Source organism: Giraffa tippelskirchi, chromosome 4, assembly GCF_054371585.1.
Source record: "Giraffa tippelskirchi isolate mGirTip1 chromosome 4, T2T-mGirTip1v1.2.pri, whole genome shotgun sequence".
NCBI classification, from domain to species: domain Eukaryota; kingdom Metazoa; phylum Chordata; class Mammalia; order Artiodactyla; family Giraffidae; genus Giraffa; species Giraffa tippelskirchi.
In genome coordinates this window covers 194,556,829-194,572,758 of record NC_137278.1, presented here as the reverse complement: position 1 = coordinate 194,572,758, position 15,930 = coordinate 194,556,829, and the positions used below count along the sequence as shown (strand labels likewise).

Below are 15,930 nucleotides of genomic sequence, written 5' to 3'. Positions count from 1 at the left end.
TGTGATTATTAAAGGGGAAGGGGGAGTGATAAATTAGAGGTTTGGGATTACAATATACACACTACTTATATACAGATAGTTAACCAACAAAGACCTTCTGCATAGTATAGGGAGCTATACTCAGTATGTTGTAATAACATATAAGGGAAAATATATGATATGGAAAAAGGGAATAAAGAATAACCTAAAAGGGAAAAGAATGTAAAAGAAGAATACCAAAGAAATAATACATGTATTTATATATATGTGTGTAAGTGAATCACTTTGCTATATGTATGAAATTAACATGACATGGTAAATCAATTATATTTCAATAAACATTTTTAAAATTGTTACCAGTGTAAAATGAAATAAAATAAAGAAAAATCTGTAGATAATTTTTCATCAGTGACATGAGTGATTAGAGAGATATAGATTTAATTCTATTTTAAAATACAGTGTTTATTAATTTCAAATGTAAAACAGAGGGATATATCAATTCATTGATCCTCAGAACCATGATATGAACAAGTCACTATTATCATCTCCTTTATATGGCTAAATGAATGAAGCCCAGGTTGGCTATATAATCTGCCCAAGGTCACACAGTTGGGAGGTGGTGGAACTAACCAGGCATTCTGATTCCAGAATATGTGGTGCTCTGAACTATCAGCTATAAAATCAACAACAACAAAAAAGGTCAAGTTTGTCTATTTAAAATACAAATTAAAAAGAAATAATAAAAAATAATCAGAAGAACCTTAATTGCTTTGAAATTAAGAGGAAAAATGTTTCAGTCATCCCTGAGTCAAAGAGACCACGTGAAGCAAACCAATAAGAATCTAGATGTTGCCATTGTCAAGGGACAAATACTTTGCATCAAAATCTTTGCTGTTATGTTGTGATTAGGAGCTTCCCTGGTAGCTCAGACGATAAAGCGTCTGCCTGCAGTGCGGTAGACCCAGGTTCGATCCCTGGATTGGGAAGAAGATCCCCTGGAGAAGGAAATGGCAACCCACTCCAGTACTCTTGCCTGGAAAATTCCATGGATGGAGGAGCCTGGTGGGCTACTGTCCATGGGGTCGTAAAGAGTCGGACACAACTGAGTGACTTCACTTCATTTCACTTCATGTTGTGATTAAATGAAAATGTAAAAACACTGAATGTGTGTTTTTTTTTTAACAAGAAGCAACTAACATTTTTTGAACTAATAAAATAAACTAAAATCTTAACGAAAAGAGTAACATGAAAATGAAAATAAATTATGCAGAAACAGAAAGTAATATTAGGAAGAAAGTAAAAGCAGAAGTTAAAGACCAACAAAATAGATGAACATTTTTATGAGATGATTTAGAAGGGCAAAATTGTACAAGAGGTAAATACTAACACAGATGAAAATCCATCTGGAAGAAAAGAAAATTATTTTAGAACTTAATAAAAATTATATATTGATTAGATAAATTTAAAAAATCTTATAATAGATAGCTACATGTACAATACAATGGCAGGTAAGATCTTTTTCTAAGGCTGAGAGCCCATAAATGTTAGGAGCTCTGGTGTTTCAAAAATACCACAAAGTCAATGTTTAAATAAAAACTTGAAAAAATTTTGCTTAGAGACTACTCTTTTTATGGCTGCACTGGATCTTCCTTGTGGCACCCAGGTTCTTTGTTGCTGTGTGCAGGCTTTTTCCAGTTCTGACCAGAGGGTTACAGGGCAATATTCATAAAATAAGAAAGTTTCCATTTCACAGCAACAGGAAAAACAGGTGTAATTAAGAGTTCTCAAACAAGAAGTCCAAACTGATAACGAAAATATGAAAATATGCTCAAAGTCACGCGTTATTGCTTTTTTTTTTTTATTGCTGTTGTTGATTAGTCTCTCAGTCATGTCTGACTCTTTTGTCTATAGCCCACCAGGCTGCTCTGTCCACAGGATTTTCCAGGCAAGATTACTGGAGTGGGCTGCCATTTCCTTCTCCAGGGGATCTTCCTGCCCAGGGATGGAACCCACATCTCCTGAATTAGCAGGTTGGTTCTTAACCACTGAGCCACCAGGGAAGCCCCAAACTCACTAGTAATGCAAGTTCAAACAAACTAAATTTTTGTCTACCAAAATGGCAAAACATTTTAAATTCATATATTGCTGGCAGTAATATTTAAAAAAAAATTAAATCTATATATGATTATATCTATCCACCTATTTATGTACTTTGACTCAGGAAATCTGCTCCAAGGGATCTATTTCAAATAAATAAAACTTCTCATATATAAAGATGGTTTTAGCAGATTATTTATTGTTGCATTTTTCACATTGGGGAAAAATAAAACACTAACTGAATGAAAACCCCATCACTTGGGTAAAATGGCTGACAAAATTATATTATAACCACACCATAGAATAGTGTTCTCTGATGTGAAAGAATTCCATTTAGTCTTTTTTAGTCTGCAATCCCTACCTAAAATATAGGTTTCTGTCTGTATTAACCAAATATCGATATTAACCAAAAAGCCTTTAGGTAATTTTTTGTTCACCAAATTCAGTGAGATTAGGACAATCAGAATTAAAATACAAACTGTATGGTGTAAACACATTTCACTTTGGAAGTCTAAAGTGAAGTGAAGTGAAGTCGCTCAGTCGTGTCCGACTCTGCGACCCCATGGACTGTAGCCTACCAGGCTCCTCCATCCACGGAATTTTCCAGGCAAGAGTACTGGAGTGGGTTGCCATTTCCTTCTCCAGGGGATCTTCCCAACCCAGGGATTGAACCCGGGCCTCCCACATTACAGGCAGACGCTTTACTGTCTGAGCCACCAGGTGATCCTCAAAAAGATGGCCAGGATCATTAATGTTATGATGCTATACACTGAAAAAGCAAATGGTGGCTTCAAAAGTGAAATTTAAATCTAAGGTAATAAAATAGATACTCTGAATTGCAGCTATTTGCAAGTGAATTTCTTTCGTGAAGAAAATTCTAGGTGGCATGGTGAGTGCCATCAAGGATTCATTTATGTAAAGGATAGTTTATGATACTCCAAAGAAAGATCAGAGAGGTCACTTAAACAATATAAACAAAAAAGACAAGAAGATCTTTCAAATTCTAAAAATTCTATGAATATATATGTGAAGAGCAACGAACTTGGCCTAGAGAATGAATTATACCTTGAATTTTCTTCTCATTCTTCACCTCACCTTTGTACAACCTCCATTATCCACAACATGAAAATAGTGTTGTTCAGTCTCTTTTATAAATGGTATCAAAGAAAGAATAATATTGTAAATGAGCAAGAATTAATTTTTTGGAGTAAAGATGATGATCTGTACCTGTGCAACAAACTGTTCACATATTTCATTCTTGTCTTTCTCACAAGCTCCAGAGGAAAAAAATCCCCTGCACACCTGGACTTGGACTTTCCCATGTACAGGTTGGCCAAAGGTATACCTAGAAGGAGAAGATATACTGGTAATATGAACAATATCACAGTCATATTTCATGGTCTCTTATTCATAAGTTATATATGAAATCTCTAAACTATGTCTATCCAACAACCAAATTCAATTAGGAAGCTCATCTATTTGCACTCTCCTCTCCGCTGAATTTAGATTAAATTAGACATTTAATCTGTTAGGAGGATTCAGTTGTTTTTTTAAAAAATCCAATTCAAAGTAATGTAAAATTCAAAATCTCAGTGACTTGGACTTAATGATCAAATTAAGTTTCAAAAGTTATATTTTAATCTGATAAAAATATTTTAAAAATTGCTTGCAACACTTGCTTTCTCTAGCACAAAAGATATATACATATAAATAAAACAAATTACTCAGGATCATGAAGTACTTCTCGATTAATATTTTAAATAACACTTCTCATTTCTTGCTCAATAAATATAAAAGGATTGGCATATACTGGATATGCTTTGACCAAAAGTATGTCTTTTGGGGTGTGTGTGTGCTTAGTTGTTCAGTCATGTCCGACTCTTTGCGACCCCAGGGACTGCAGCCTGCCAGGCTCCTCTGTCCATGGGGATTCTCCAGGGAGGAATCTCCAGGAGTGGGTTGCCATGCCCTCCTCCATGGGATCTTCCCAGCCCAGAGATTGAACCCAGGTCTCCCGCACTGCAGGTGGGTTCTTTATTGTCTGAGCCACTAGGGAAGTCTGTCTTTTGGGGTCGGATTAAATAAATATTTCATTTTCTCCAAAAACACACAAAAGACTATAATACAAGCTTTTTAAAGATTCAAAGGCAAATACGTTGGTTGTTTGAGCTTCTGGCTTATTTAAGGATCCCTTCTACTAGTATTGAGAAAAACAAATCTAAAATCAGTATAAGTAAAACTGAATATTATTAAATGTATTGATTGTAATATTTTTTCTAATAGTTGGACATTGGTGTTTACATATATCATTTATTTTTTCCAGTGATCCTGAGATGTAAGTGTGTTATCTCATTTTATGGATTAGTAAATTGAGATCGAGTATCTCTCTTCTCCCCATTGTAACTGATGGAATTAAAATTCAAACAGATATTCCTCAGGCCACAATCCATGTTCTTTCTCTTCCACTAATCTATTTAAAAATTCTTAATGTTTCTGATATTTGAACTCAATCCAACTCACTATAATCTGTCAACTCTAAATATCAATTACAAGTAAAATAGAGTCAAGACTCTAATCAGGTCACAAATGTTATACCCCAGCACATCTTATTTACTTCTTTTTGTCTTTTATTTGTCAAATAAAACTGATCACATTATCACCTACAAGTTGACATATACCCACAAGATATGTAGCTTAAGTTTTCATACAGGTCAGAATAAACATTCTCCTTTTATAATCTGAAAAGTTTTTGGCAAATACTAATGCAGTTTATTAAAATACTTCTGCCTGTGGGTGCTTTTCTTCCTTCTTAAAAGCTTAATTCATCTCTGAGGTGGTTTGCTAAAATAATCTAATTTGTTGTTGTTTCCTCTGGGTGTTCCAAGCTAAATCCTAGGGAATGGTTAAGAAACAATGATGCAGTGTTGTGCAATCTAATTGTTGGCAACTCAGTCACTGATGTTAGTTTCTGGACACACTGATTCATTCATCATGTTCTCATAGCCTGCACAGAAACAGCCATGGAGCAAGCTTAGCTCTGCTCTCAACTCTCTAGTCCTGTTGCAGGATTTGATTTTGCTGAGACTGACACACTGTTTAATGTCAGATCTGAGTAGAATAGAACATTAAGGAAGTTTTAATAAATCCTAATTCCATATCAACATTTCAATAAACCCCAACTCCATATCAATAAATACATAAATCCCAATTCCATATCAACATTTAGCTTTTAGGAAGTCTTTGGAAGGTGATACTTGATAAATATTTTGACTACCCCAATAAAGTGCATTGCAGTTTTTCAACATACCATTCAGCAGATAAATTATAGATGTTAATCCCACTGACAATTCTGGTTTTCTGTAGGATTTTTCTAGTGAAAGCAGTTTAGGATCCTTATATTGATTATCCCATTATTTTTAACACAGATAATCTATAATCTCTAATCCATTACATTTACAAAATTCTGGCACATGATCAGCTATTCTTCATTTAAACTCAGAAAAATATTATGATTGTTTTCTTAGAGTCTAAAAAAACTTTTTTTTTTTTTAAAGCTAGAAACCGTTTCTAAGATTCTTTATGGTATCCTCAGCAAAATCCCATGTTTCTACCAGGCTGCCTTTACCAACATATCTTTAATATACTACTGAAAATATTAAAAGGCAAGTAGTTTTCATTGTAAATAAACAGTGTTTAACAAAAATGGCAAATATTAACATTTTCAATTGTTTATATAAAGTATAATAGAGAACTTGGTTAGGAGAGAAACTGAACTTAGATAGCCTAGGTCTAAATTGTAGTTCTGCCATCAAAAAACCCCATTCATGTTGATAGGTTATTTCAATTCTCTGTCTCACTATCTTTCTTTATAAAATCGAGTTGATAATAGCTCCTTTCTCACAGTGACATGCTGAGAAAGTCAACAAATGTAATGCTTAGCACATTCATTGGCATTCAATAAATATTAGCTCTTTTTTTTTTTTACTATAATTAGAAATTTGAGGAAAGGTATTATAGCTTTAAAAAAGATAAAAGTCATTAGAAATAATCCCCTCAAAAGAAAATGACAATTTCTCAAATCACATAAGAATACCTTTTTTACATCAAATGGATTCAAATTAGTTAAAATTAAATTGATAAAATGCCTTTTTCTCCACTATGACATTTTCAGTATCTCTTTCTTTTCTTTTTTTTTTTTTAGTGAAAACATCCACTGATGGTGAAGATTCGATAAGGTAGGTGCTTTGGACAAGCTGTTGGAACCACCCTTGGGCACAGCATACTTAGTGATCAACATGGCAGTCAAAAGACTAAAAGAATGTTACACACTTGTTACAGTAATGTTACACTTTTGTTGTAGTAAATCCAATTCTGGAAATTTTTCTTAAGTAAATAATTTTTAATTAAAATGCTACATTTTATATACAAAGACATCACTGGGAAAACAAAATCAAACAGGCTGTGTGTCATATAATAAAAAAGTGGTTAGATAAATTTGGTATAGCCATATAGAGATATATTTAAGCTGCGAGGAATTGGAATACATGAAAAGACTGGCATTATATAGAGACAGATTTTCTTAACTGGAGTGGGTAAAAAAGTATAATTGTTGAAAGCACTCATAAAAGACCAGAGAAAAATAAAGTGTTAATGGCAGTTAATGTAATTAATTTTAGGTACTTTCTCACATTTTTCAATATTTTTCAAATATTCTACAGTGACAATCCATTACTTCTTTAATAATTTTAATATAAGCAGATACATAAGTTTACATGGTTGACCTCATTTTTTGTTTCCTCTGAGCCTTATATTGACAGGTGGAGTTAAATCTCTTGAATACTTACTTAGCACATGCGCTGACTTGGAATTCATCATCTGAAATAGTTATTGTTTGTGGTGCACTGACCTTAACCTCAAACTTGGGCAACACTAGAAACAAAGAGAAATATAATGTTACTTCAGCTCTCACACACTGCTGAGCAAAAATGATTAAAACCATGTAAATGTGTTTTCACACATGACATTCTTCTGTGTATGCCTCTGTACAGATCATGGTTCAACTTCTCCAAATTCCATCAGTGGGTGATGGTGTCTCATTAATTAATCATCCCCCTTTCCTTTCTTTGCCCTATTCTTGGAACTTCACATTTTGTTTGCTGTAGTCCTTTAGATCCTTTCTAGACAGTTGTCTGGATTCTAAAAAAAATGGGATATATCCTCAGCAGAAAAGGAAGGGATCAGAATAAGGATACTGGCAATGAATGGTGAGCAAGAAAGCAGAGTCAATAAAACATAGAGGGCCAAGAAAGGAAAATGGCAGAAAACCAAATCAAGCTTAATGTAATTTGTCTAATTCTAACATAAAAGTTATTTTGTTGAACAGTTCTTTGGACACTTCAATTGTATAAGACAACAATCATAATTAGCAATTGGTTACCATTTCTATTAACAGTAAATTCGTGTGTCAACGTCTTTCCTGATTTTTCTTTCACGACAATAGAGTAATCTCCAAACACTGGTTCTAAAATCAATTGGAATGAGAGTTCGGTAATATTTTGAGAAGAGGTCACATTTTGCCATTGAAAAATCCTATTGTTTTGAGGATCCTAGAAAATAAAGAAGAAATAAAAGCAGAGGATGTATGAGAATATTATCCTTTTCTTTTTAATTTGTGATCCTTTATGTAGTTGAGGTTTCCCTGGTGGCTCAGAGGGTAAAGAATCTGCCTGCAGTGTGGGAGACCTGGGTTTGATCCTTGGGTTGGGAGGATCCCCTGGAGGAGAGCATGGCAACCCACTCCAGCGTTCTTGCCTGGAGAATCCCATGGACAGAGGAGCTTGCCGGGCTGAAATCCATGAGGTCACAAAGAATCAGGCATGACTGAGTGACTAAGCACAACACAGCAAGGTGATGCTGGTGGTAAAGAATCTGCCTGCCAATACAGGAGATGCAGAAGACATGGGTTCGATCCCTGGGGCAGGAAGATTCCCTGGAATAGGAAATGGCAACTTGCTCCAGTATTCTTGTCTGGAATATTCCACTGACGGAGGAGCCTGGTGGGCTACAGTCTATGGGGATACAAAGGGTCAGACATGACCGAGTGACTGAACACATGTAGTTCAGGGAAGTTTAGAAAGTTCTATCATTTTATTGCTCTCGTATCTCAAATTGTGAAAACAATTGCACACTGTTAAATGGAAGTCCCACAGTAAGAAAGCATCCTTCAAGCCACGCTTCCTCCATCATGTGCTTTTAGCAGCTTATGTGAATCTGCTTCAATAAATGTATTGATATTATCCAGCCATAATTAAAGAAATCCAGATAAAAAGATATCTACAAAGGTACAGAAACATTACTCACTACTCATCTTTTTTTTTTTTTGCTTTCCTCCACAGTAAAATCTAGAAAGTTAAATTAATTTTGTAGACTTCCTTTCAGTAAGGATTATTCATGTGATTGAGTGTTGGCTGATGATATGTAAATAGAAGTCACTGGGTAGAGAAGAATCAAACTCAGATACCACTGAAAATAAAGCAAAATATTGAGGATGACACAGAGGTTAAATAGAAGTCTATTGAGCAGCTTCAGCTGCATGCAACAAATTCTGGGAAATTCTCTTTCATTTTTATTCTATTATAAATATTTTCTAATTTTCCTTGCTATGGCTTCTTAGATACACCCATCATTTAAAAGTGGACATTTAATTTTCAAATACATGGGGTTTTAAAAGTATTTTTGATATTAATTTCTCATTTAAATGCGTTCTTCTCTGCAATCACCTTCCGTGTTTTATCAGTCTTCCAATTTTATCGAGGCTTTCAATGGCTAAGTCAAAGATCTCTCTTGGTAAATGTCACATTGCACTTGAAAATATATGGGTTATTTTCAAATATCTTTTGATGTTTATTTCTAACATCATTCCACAGGGATAAGGAAACAGACTCTGTATGATTTCAATTCCTTTTGATCAAGAAATTTTTACACTTGTCCTACATCCCTGTATATGTTTCAGTGTCTCCTAGTTTATAGTCTATGAGAACTTGAACAGAGTGTGTATCCTACTGTTGTGTCAAAACTGCATAAATCTGAACTATGTTGAATTGGTTCATGGTGCTTTTCAGGTCTCCTATAACCTTCTACTTTTCTGTATATTCATTCTATCAATTTTGAGAGTTTGATATTGAAACTCCAACTAGAAATCTTAATTTGTCTTCTTAAAAAATAATTGCAATATATAGTGAAACTATATGTAACTTTGCTCTGTATTTTCCAAGTCTCCGGTAAATGTGTTATCATATTTTTAAAATTTAAAAAATTAAAAAGAAAGAAAAAAAAAAGAGTAAATAGAAGAAGCCTTAGTAACATTGTGCTATTACTGCCCTAACCTTGAACCTACTACACTCAGGTGTAGTAGTTTCTGAAAACAATAAATCCTTTACACATTTAAAGCTATGTTACTTAAGTTTTCTGTTGCTTTCCACAGAACACAACATTATCTGCATGAAAATGTTTAAATGTGGTGATAATATTATTTACAGGTTACTAATAATGCAGAAAACATGAAAATGGCCAACCTTATATTTATTTATCGCACTAGAAGGACAAGTTATCACCCATATAACAAAGTCAAAATCATTTAAATTATAGACTATATTTACATACATGATCATTAATGATGAACTAGATCTCAATGTATTAACCTTTAGAACTAATTAGTCATGGTACCTGTTATATGTAGAGATTAAAATACGTACTGTTGGAGTTGATTGATACATACATGGAGTTGATTGATACAAGCTATTTACTGACAGGCATGCAATTTCAATTGAATCTGAAAGCCACATTACACTACACTAGAGATTTGAACTGGTAGAAGGAGATGCAACTGTTTTCTGAAAGTGGAGTCCATTTTATAATAACACCTTCTGTGTACTCCTACATTTTTAGGTGTTCATGATTTCTATTTTCTTAAAACAAAATGTGGCTAAATTAAAACTGAGAAGAGCCAGCAGCCAAAATCAAGCAACTTGAAACATAAATCTCCCTTAGAAAGAGCCTGTGTGTGTTGTGTGTTCAGTTGCTGCAGTCATGTCTGACTCTTTGCGACTCTATACACTGTAGTCCGCCAGGCTTCTCTGCCCATGGGATTCTCCTGGCAAGAATACTGGAGTAGGTTGTAATGACTTTCTCCAGGAGATCTTCCCAACCCAGGATCGAATCGGTATCTTTTGAGTCTCCTGCATTGTAGGTGGATTCTTTACCCCTGAGCCACCGGGGAAGCCCCTATAAAGAGCCTAATCTTATATTTTTCCATGAAGATCCACCGTTGCCGCATTTGGCCCACAGCAGACACTAAAAGTGGCAGCCCTTCCTTTGGTTCTTCACATGATGCCTTACACTGTGTATGCATGTATAAAGTTCTCTTCCCCCATATTTCAGTGATCTTAATTTCTCACTGTGCATAATGAAAATTACACACACATCACTATTTATCTAAACATTTTAAATGATGGGTTTGAAAAAGATCTCTTACCTGAAGTGTGATCAAGGGGTACTGAAAGAAGAAAGAAAAATGCAAGTTAATATTAAAATAGTTCATTTCGGGGCCAGATATTGCATTATAAAGATTATCTGACTTAAATGTTGACTTATTCCCCCCTGTTCCAGATGGCAAAGTTTCTAGAGTCAAAGATGCCAGGAAAACTTGAAATTTGAAACAGACTCAAACTTCCCTCTGGAAAGTGAAAAGCAAATTCTATGTAAGTCATTTTTTCTAATAGGATGAAAAGATCTAGAGAAGTAAAAATCAATTCACTGTATAGGAAAGTTTTTTGTTTAATATTGAGGTTTACCTTTGAAACTATACTTATATGTATCTCCATAGTTATGGAAAATTTCCCAATGGCACCTTATGGAGCAATGGAGTAATTTGTTTAGATTTCATTGTGCCTTTGAAATGACTGAACTCACCACATTGTTGATAGGTAGGAAATTAGTATCCAGTGTTACGATGCGAAGTTTAACTAAAAGAGGAAGAGGGGACAATAATATTTTCTTATTATTTATTAATCATTAATTTTCTCATAGCTATTAATAAGAGTTATTATTATTGTTATTTTCTCTCCCAGATATGATTGCTTATACATAGACAGTGAAATTAATTGCCTTGCTTTCATAGAACACTGCACTTCCTTCTCCTCCAGCTGTGATTTACCCCTTTGAGATCTGGGTTCCTTTTGGAAAGATTTTTTATTGCACATTTATAATTCCTCTGTTGATCATGACCTGGTGTTACCAAAGCTGGCACGAGCTGCTGCCACCACTAGAAACTGTTTACCATAACAGTTGATAGGGAAGTCTCAAAACTTGGTGGCAGAATTAATCATAGAAGGACAAATGTGAAATATGCATGGTAAGAGTTACACGTGGACTTCCGATGTGGTGCTAGTGGTCAAAAAGCTGCCTGCCAATGCAGGAGACACTAGAGACTCGGGTTTGATCCCTGTATCAGGAAGAACCCCTGGAGGAGAAATGGCAACCCACTCCAGTATTCTTGCCTGGGAAATCCCATGGACAGAGGAGCCTGGTGGGCTACAGTCGATGGGGTTTCAAAGAGTCAGACACAACTGCCCACATGCACATACATACACACACATGCACACGAGTTATATGTAACTTTTATGGAAAAATATATTAATGTTGGCAAATATTGATTTTAGCAGAATTCCAGAAAAGCCATGTTAGCTATTTTTGCACCTATAACTGTCATCATAGTATGTTAATACATCCAGAAGAGAAAACATAATGTAGCAAAACAAAAATAACCTCACTATAAGATGAATTCTGTTTTAGTTCTTTTACTTTTTTTTAGTAAGTCATCTGTGTGCTCAGATGTTCAGTCATATCCAACTCTTTGCAACCCCATGGACTGTAGCCAGCTAGGCTCATAGAACAAAGTATGTGGATGCTCTTATCCAACTTCTAATTTTATAAATGAGAAAACTAAAGATCTCAAAGACCAGAACTAACTTGGCAGAAGTCGTTAATTTATTCTCAGAGCCAAGACAAAAATCATATCCTTCTGAATCTTAGTTTGGTGCTCTTTCTGGTTTCTTCTACTTGCAACAATAATGAAGAAGGGCTCGGCCTAAGTTATAAGATGTATGATTCCTTTTTCTGGTATGAATAATAATGATGATGATAATAAATGCCATTTACAAATTACTTACTGTGTGCCAGGGACTATTTTGGGCTTCCCAGGTGGCACTAGTGGCAAAGAATCCACCTGCCAGTGCAGGAGGCATAAGAGACGGAAGTTTAATCTCTGGGTCTGGAAGATTCCCCAGAGGAGGGCATGGCAACCCACTCCAGTATTCTTGCCTGGAGAATCCCATGGACAGAGGAGCCTGCTGGTCTATAGTCCATAGGGTCGCACAAAGTGGGACAACTTAGCACGTAAACACACAGAGAGACTATTTTACATTGACTATCTTATTCTCACAGTAAAAATGAGATACTTTTACTATTTCCATTCTATGGATGAAAAGAATTGAGTCAAAATAGAGATTTAATTAGCTGGCCAAGCTGGTAAATTATGAAGTAACACATCCTTAGCTTGCAGCCATTGTATTATGCAAGGCTGTCATGAGAATTTGTAAACAATGAGACAGACACAAAACTGTAAGAAACAAAGCACTTGACAATTGAAACTTGAGGGCACTGTTTCATAACTGACCTAGACAGCTGGTCAAAATTCTAGAAATTCTTGATCTGAAGAGTTAAGACCAAATTAGAACTTGGATTTAAATTTAATAATGTGTTTGGATTGCTTAAAATTAGAAGAAAGAGTTTCTGAAATCAACAGTAAGAAGGAAACATAAATATTGACTTACCATTCTCTCCAGGTTTATAGATGGGTTTATCTGTCTGCACAAAGGTCACTGTCTCTTCTGAAGAGAGTGCTACAGATCTCCTCTCAAAGATTTTAAGAGTATCTCCCTTAACCAACAGAGTCACAAAAGCCATCTGTTCGGAAGACTTGTGGGAAACCTATTTAACATAAAGAGCAGAAAATGGGAAAATCATTCTTAGACATTTAGATGGTAAACAATGCCTTAATTTGCTTCTGAGGCTGAGAGAGCCTTGTGAATCCATTATGTCTTAATGGGAGACTTATTGATCACTTGTTCCAATTCCTTTATTTAGCCTGAGGATAGTTTCCAGTAAAGTTATTCCTATGTTTTCTACCTATTGTTTTCTATGTTCCTGAGTTCCAATCCCTCATTCCTTTACTTAATTCTCTATCTTCATTTTTAAACAGTTCTACTATCTAAAAGCAGTTGTTTAGTCACTAAGATGTGTCTGACTCTTTTGCAACTCTATGGACTGTAGCCCACCAGGCTCCTTTGTCCGTGGGATTTCCCAGGCAAGAATACTGGAGTGGGTGGCCGTTTCCCTTCTCCAGGGGATCTTCCTGACCCAGGGATTGAGCCCATGTCTCCTGTATTGGCAGGCAGATTCTTTAGCACTGAGCCACCAGGGAAACCCATCAGAAAACAGTTATATTGTCTTATTACCATTCCCTGCAAGAGAAAAGTGCAGTACTTCACAAGTTTTATTGTATATATAACTTTTCTTTTTATTTGCCTCTCAAAAATTCTCCAGTTTTCCTTCTCAGATTCCACAACTTATCCAAATCAAGTTTTGTTATTTCTCTAAAACTAATTTTTTAAGATTTATTTATTTTTTATTGAAGGATAATTGCTTTACAGAATTTTGCTGTTTTCTGTCAAACCTCAACATGAATCAGCCACAGGTATACATATATCCCCTCCCTTTTGAACCTGCCTCCCATCTCCTTCCCCATCCCACCCCACTAGGTTGATACAGAGCCCTTGTTTGAGTTTCCTGAGCCATACAGCAAATTCCCTTTTGGCTCTCTATTTTACATATGGTAATGTAAGTTTCCATGTTACTCTTTCCATACATCTCACCCTGTCCCCTCTCTCCCCATGTCCATTCTAACACATATATATGGAATCTAGAAAAATGATACTGAAGAATTTATTTACAGGGCAGCAATAGAGAAACAGACAGACATAAAACTCATTTTTAAGTAGTAATTCCATCTTCCCATCTGAAGTTCTGAAATGTCAAATTTTGCACCTCACCTCAAAATTTGCACAAGCATAGAAGTTATCCTCTTCCACAGTCTGGTCAAAAATAGTGCTATTGGATCCATAATATTCTAAGACAACACTCAAGGACACAGATTCATTCAGGTTTAAAAGGTGGAGACAAGCTTGTTCTGTAGAATGACTTTGCATCACAGAGGGGACCCATAGGATATATTGCCTATGCAAACAAAGTAACCAACACTCTAAACAAGAGTAAGAAAAATGCAGAACATACATAAAGCAATTTTAGCTTATTGACATATTTCTGAAATATATACACTTTTCATGATATTACAATAAACTTGAGTATGCAGAAAGCTATCAAGAAAAAATAAAGTCAATTCCCTTCATACACTTGTTTAAGATTTACAAGGTAAATCAGCATTCTGTCTCAGAAATTGAAATGGTAAAATACAATCGAATTTTAACAGCATATTTCATAAGGTCACTTTGCCAGTACATTCATATGAATAGCAATACAATATTCCTTACGGGTTCAGAGCCACAGAAACAGTAAAATGAAGCAAAAAGGTGCTCATAAAAATGATGGGCACCATTTTACCCCAGTGCCTGAACAATTAAGACTTCAAGATATTCTCCTCTTTCTCTCTGTCTTTATTAGAAGTCAGCTGTCTCAACTCTTTCCTTTCTTTTCTTCCTTCTACTCTTCATCTCTCTGTATACTGCTGCTTTTATATAGTCAACAATGAAGGATCAATTGCTTTTTGGAGCAAATATAATGGGACTCTCCAATCACATTTAGATCTCCTCTCCCATTACTTTTCCAGGGGGTGAGGGTGTCACTTTACCTACAACTTCCTTCTTAAATTCACCAGATGCTGATCTGTTTTTGGAATCAAAAGCAGTACAGGTTGGACAGGAATAAAGAGGAAAACAAAGAAAGCACTTGTGTGACATTTAGGATTCTATTAATTTAGTTCCTCACTCTCAGGGCTCACCGCAGTATCAAAAGCATTAATCCACAGGAATCAGCACTTGGAAGAAAATACCTGTACAAACAGCTATTAATCATTTCAAATCCCCAAAGGTAAATGTTACAAGCTTCTGAGAGAAGCAGCATTATCTGATATTGTCAAAATCCAGATGCAAATAAATATCTCAATATAGGCTCATTTTACAGATAATTGAAACTCATTTTTCTATAATTTCATGATACAGAATAAAACATTTAAAATGTTGATATGTGTGCAACATTTACTATAATTTTCTGTTGTTGCTGACTTTTTTTTTTTTTTTTTGTCACATCGTGGCATGAGGGAACTTAGCACTTCCACCAGAGATGGAATCCACCCCCTCTTGCATTGGAAGCATGGAGTCTTAACCACTGGACCTCAGAGGAGCTCCTACTATAATTTTCTTAGATTTTTATGATGGTCAATATCCTTTCCTACCCTAAACAGGAAAAAATGCAAGAAAATGGGATAAATATGTGTGAGTGTATACACACAAACCAGGCTTCCCAGGTGATGCTAGTGGTAAAGAGCCTGTCTGCCAATGTAGGAGACATAAGAGAGGAAGGTTCGATCCGTGGGTGGTGAAGATCTCCTGGAGGAGGGCAAGGCAACCCACTCCAGTATTCTAGCCTGGAGAATCCCATGGACAGAGGAATCTGGTGAGTTATAGTCCATAGAGTCGCAAAGAGTGAGACACGCACGAC

The 15,930-nt window shown here is 35.4% G+C and overlaps 1 protein-coding gene across 1 annotated transcript in view; it reads right to left on the bottom strand.

Moving 5' to 3' along the window:
• Positions 1–14,809, bottom strand: part of LOC145544646 (ovostatin homolog 2-like) — a 51,555-nt gene extending 36,746 nt beyond the window's left edge. Inside the window, 8 exon segments of the mRNA XM_081587512.1 lie at positions 3,304–3,421; positions 6,921–7,005; positions 7,514–7,682; position 9,019; positions 9,061–9,091; positions 12,939–13,125; positions 14,247–14,430; positions 14,745–14,809. Coding sequence (XP_081443638.1) covers positions 3,304–3,421; positions 6,921–7,005; positions 7,514–7,682; position 9,019; positions 9,061–9,091; positions 12,939–13,125; positions 14,247–14,430; positions 14,745–14,809 — 840 coding nt within the window.
• Between the last annotated feature and the right edge of the window lie 1,121 nt (positions 14,810–15,930).